The sequence below is a fragment of the Elephantulus edwardii genome, unplaced genomic scaffold, assembly GCF_000299155.1.
Source record: "Elephantulus edwardii isolate Elephantulus edwardi_28Jun2011 unplaced genomic scaffold, EleEdw1.0 scaffold00057, whole genome shotgun sequence".
NCBI lineage: Eukaryota > Metazoa > Chordata > Mammalia > Macroscelidea > Macroscelididae > Elephantulus > Elephantulus edwardii.
In genome coordinates, this window is record NW_006399807.1 from 10,919,078 (window position 1) to 10,924,157 (window position 5,080).

General features: G+C 40.2%; 1 protein-coding gene across 1 annotated transcript in view; it reads left to right on the plus strand.

The window, feature by feature from the left end:
* The window catches only part of XCL1 (chemokine (C motif) ligand 1), a 12,226-nt gene extending 7,938 nt beyond the window's left edge, over positions 1 to 4,288 (plus strand). Inside the window, exons 2-3 of the mRNA XM_006887452.1 lie at positions 2,841 to 2,955; positions 4,120 to 4,288. Of these exons, the coding sequence (XP_006887514.1) occupies positions 2,841 to 2,955; positions 4,120 to 4,288 (284 nt within the window). The remainder of the gene's footprint in view (positions 1 to 2,840; positions 2,956 to 4,119) is intronic.
* Positions 4,289 to 5,080: the final 792 nt, after the last annotated feature.

Below are 5,080 nucleotides of genomic sequence, written 5' to 3' on the forward strand. Positions count from 1 at the left end.
AATTGGGATGGGAGTGTCAGAGACAGTGCGATTGGCACAGGACAGAGCGGAGTTTAGGGCTGTTGTACATAGGGTCGCTATGAGTCGCAGGCGACTCAACAGCACATAACAACAACCCTAATTACCCCAGTCACTCAATCAATCCATCTCATCGAGGGTCTTCCTCTCCTGCGCTGTCCCTTCACCCTCCAATCCATCATCTATTCCATCAAAAAAATAAACTGCCTCTTCTTACTTAATGCTGCTCGCCCCAAATCACTCTTCGCTTATTTCATAATTCATACCATTTTAATTACTTCATCATAACCCTTGTTGCTATTTCAAATGATCTTATCTATTTGTTTGTTGCCCGACTCTTACCTTTGAGCATATGCTCTGTGAGAGAGAGCATAACATCTGTCTTAAAAAAATGTGCCTTAAAAATTCCTGGGCTGTAACAGATATTCAATAGGTATAGATGAGTGAACGAGTGACTATTGTCAGACTGTTTGCTAGCTTTATAGTTTCTAGATGAAAATATATAGAGATAGGTATGAAAGTGTTGAAACTTTCTGAAAAATCCTGTTTTAATTGTTTGAATCAATGTTTATCAAGACTACATGATGTAATAAGAGAGATGCAAATCAAAACCACAATAAGATACCATCTCCCTCTAGTAATAGTGACAAAGTTTAACAGGACAGTAAATAATAAATGTTGGAGAGGATGTGGCGAGATTGGAACTCTTATATGTTGTTGGTGGGATTGTAAAATGGTAAAACCAGTCTGCAAGGCAGTTTGACACTTCCTCAAAAATCTGAAGGTTGAAATTCCATACGATCCAGCTATTCCACTGCTTGGAATATGTTGTCGTTGTTGTTGTTATGTGCCATCGAGTCACTTGAGATTTATAGTGACCATATGTACAACATCTCTAAATCCTGCTCTGTCCTGTACCAATCTTACTGTCTCTGACACACCCATCCTTATTATCCCAGTCACTGAATCAATATACCTCATAGAGGACTTTCCCCTCCTGTGTTGTCCTTCCATCCTCCCAAGCATGACATCCATCTCCAAGGACATTCTCTCCCTGCAATATGTCCAAAGTATATCAGAAGAAGCTTCAGAATCTTTACCTCCAAGGAGCAGCCTGGTTTAACCCTTTCCAGGATGAACCTGTCCATTTTCTTTGCAGTTCGTGGTACATTCAATACTCTTCTCCAGCACCAAAGCTCAAAGGCATCAATTCTCCTTCTGTCCTCTCTAGTCATTATCTAACTCTGATACATAACAACTGACTGCAAAGACCATGGCCTGTTTCAGACACACCTTAGTCTCAAGAGTGACACCATTCCTCTTCAGTACTTTGGAGAGGTCCCTAACAGCAGACTTTTCAATCACAATACGTCTTTCAATTTCCTGGCTGCTGGTGCCAATAGTGTTGACTGTGGAGCTAAGCCAACTAAAGCTGTGAACAATCTCAATCTCTTTACCATCCCTCCTGATGGTGCCAATTGGTCCAGTGGTGAGAATCTTTGTTTTCTTGATATTGGGCCTCAATCCATCTTGAAGGCTACAGTCCTTGACCTTCTACAGCAAGCACTTCAGGTCCTCTTCAGTTTCAACAAGCAAGGTTGTGTCATCTGCATAACACAGATTGTTAATGAATCTTCCACTAATCCTGATGCCGAACTTCTCCTCATACAGCCCAGCCTCCAGGATAATCTTTTCTGCAAATGTATAGAGACAGGACACATCCTTGATGCACACCTTTCCCAATTTTGAACCATGCAGTGTTTCCTTGCTCTGTTCGGATGACTGCCTCCTGGTCCAAGTATAGGTTTCACATTAGCACTATCATGTGTTCTAAGATTCCTATTCTTCTCAGAGTCAGCCACAGTTTATTATGATCTACACAGTCAAACATCTTTGCATAATCAATGAAACACAGATATACATTTTTCTGGTATTCCCTGCTTTCATCTAAGATCCATCTAACATTAGTTACAATATCCCTGGTACCATGACTTCTGGCTGGACTTCTGGCAGTTCTTTGTTGATGTGTTGTTCCAGTTGTTTTTGGATAATCTTCAGCAGAATCTTGCTTGCATGTGATATTAATGATATCGTTCTATAATTTGCAAACTCTGTTCGATACCTTGAGAAAATGAGAACTGAGGCACAAATGGAGACTTGTACACCACTCTTCATAGCAGTGTTATTCACTATCGCAAGAACATAGAAACAGTCCAGATGTCCAACCACAATCAAATGGATTAAGAAATTACGGTACATTCATACAATGGATACTACACAGCACACAGGAGCAATGTTTGGTTAATTATTATCTATCTTGGGAGGGACTGGAGAGCATTATGCTGAGTGAGCTAACTCAGTCCCACAAGGACAAATGCTATATAAAACCGTTATTGTAGAATATCATATTCGTGAGGATCCAAGGAGGGGGAAGGCAGAAGCAGAGAGATGAGGATGTGTGGGCCTGAACAGGGGCAGGGAGTTGTACAATGTGATTGCTGGGGGGGTAAGGGAAATTGGAATAACATTGTTTGAAAAACAATGTATTCTAATTTTGTAAATAAACTAGTATAGTAATTTTTTTTAAAAAAGAGTATATAGTGTAATATAAATGTTGTATGAAAATGAAAAATACCCTACCAACCAATGTATGATAGGCAAGAGAGAAAATACAAATTTGAGTCATCTCCTCCTGAAAGAAAATTTGTATGACAACTATTTTGAGTAATTCAACAGGGGATAGTTTCCCTTTTCTCCCTTAAACATGGCGGTCACTTATTTGTAGCTTCATTTTTGTTTATTTGTTTGCTTTTCTTCACCAGGTATAGGGACTGAAGTCCCAGAAAGGTACAGCTGTGTGAGTCTACAAACCAAGCCGATTTCAGTCAATAAAATCAAGTCCTACAGCATCAAAGAGGGACCCGCGAGAGCCGTGATGTGAGTTCTCTTCTGCCAAAACCTCTGGTCATAGTATATTTAAATGCTTCTTTCTTGTGGAAAAAGAAATAAAATAAAGGAAAGCCTCAATTTAACTAGAATATACTTTTCTCCCCAGTATTAACCCTGTCTTTACAGTGCCATGGAGTAAAAGATAAAAAATGTGCCCACTCATTTAAAAAGAAAATTACGTTAGACTTAATTTAGCAGAAGAATGGATACATATGCTCGGTTCTCAGGGCTCCGTTTAGAGAACACGTCAAGTCAGGATTTTTCCACATGCCACACTTTTGTGGGATGCTGAGAGCTCGGGTAAGGTAGAGTACCACACTGTGCTTGTCAGTTACTATATATACTTCAAAGCAAAACATCAAAACGAGGTTATATGGTACCACTCTCCGTCCAAGATCCCATTTTCAGAAGTATTACATCTTCTCAGTACATAGTTGCAAGCTTGTCCAAAGAAATGATTATTAATCACCCTTTGTTCTAAAGAAGAAGAATTTGTTATATTTAAAAAGCAAGGCAGTGTAATTGACCAACTAGTGGCTGTTGAGTTGATTTGGACTCATAGTAGCTCCAGGTGCACCTAGCAGAATTGTGCTCCATAGGATTGTCTATAGCTGAGGTTTCAGAAGTAGAGTGATTACCAGGCATTTCTCTTCGCCGCCCCTCCCCCGCAAGAGGTCCCTGTGGGTGGGTTCAAATTTCCAATCTTTTAGCTCCTGAGTGCTTAACTATTTGCACTAAATAGGGAGGGACTCCATACCATGACTCAGCAACCTTAGATTCCTAGTTTGGACAAAATGGTTGGCAATGCTGACAAAAAAAGAAATTTGTGAATAGCATGAATAAAAGACATTTCTCCTGTATGTTAAAATAGATGCCAGAAGGATGGTGTCCACTTGTGGTCTTGTAGTTCTGAAAGATTATTTCTTCAGTGAGTGGGGTAATCGAGATGGATGGGTCAGAGGCAATGAGATTGGCACAGGATAGAGCACGGTTTAGGGCTGTTGTACATAGGGTCGCTATGAGTCGTAAATGACTCGACGGCACATAACAACAACAACAACAATTTCTATACAACACCTTTTCATGTATAGTCTTATCTCCTGGCTCCAAGGTATCAGAAATGTTATTAACTGTCTTTTCCATCTATTACAGTTTTGTCACCAGACGTGGCTTTAAAATCTGTGCTGACCCAGAAGCCAGCTGGGTGAAAGCCGCAGTTAAAAATGTGAGTAACAAGTTCACAACCAGAAGAAACATGCTCCAGACCAGCCCTACGGGAGCCCAACAATCCACCAACACTACTGTGACCATGACTGGGTGACCTCGACTTTCTGGCACTTTGTTTTTCCTGCCAATTAACCTGCTCCTTTCCTGTTATCAGTCTATGGACGAATTGGATTATATTAATCTTCCAGGAAAATATTGAATGAATTAAATTTTATATTACATATTCTTTTTTCTGTGACTCACTTTCATTTATTTATTCTAATTAATAAATATTTATTACTAAGAATAGCCTCATAGTTCATTCAATATACATTGTTGTTGTTATGTGTCATCGAGTCGTCTGTGACTGATAGTGACCCTATGTACAATAGCCCCAAACCCTGCTCTATCCTGTGCCAATCTCAGTGTCTCCTATACATCTACCCCCATTACCCCAGTCACTGAATCAATCCATCTTATAGAGGGTCATTTTCTTCTGAGCTGTCCCTTCACCCTCCAAACATTCTTATCCAAGGACAGTTCCCTCCTTGCAACATGTCCAAAATTTGTCAGATGAAGCTTCAGAATCCTTGCCTCCAAGGAGCAGCCCGGTTTAACTCTCTCCAGGTTAACTTGTTTGTTTTCTTAGCAGTCCATGGTATATTCAGTACTCTTCTCCAACACCACAGCTCAAAGGCATCAATTCTTCTTCTATCCTGCCTAGTCATTGTCCAACTCTCTGATGCATAGCAAGTGATTGCAAAGGCCATGGTCTGTATCAGGTGCACCTTAGACTCCAGAGTGACATCATTGCTCTTCAGTACTTTGGAGAGGTCTCAAACATCAGACGTTCCCATCCCAATACATCTTTTAATTTCCTGGATTCTGGTGCCAAGAATGTTGACTG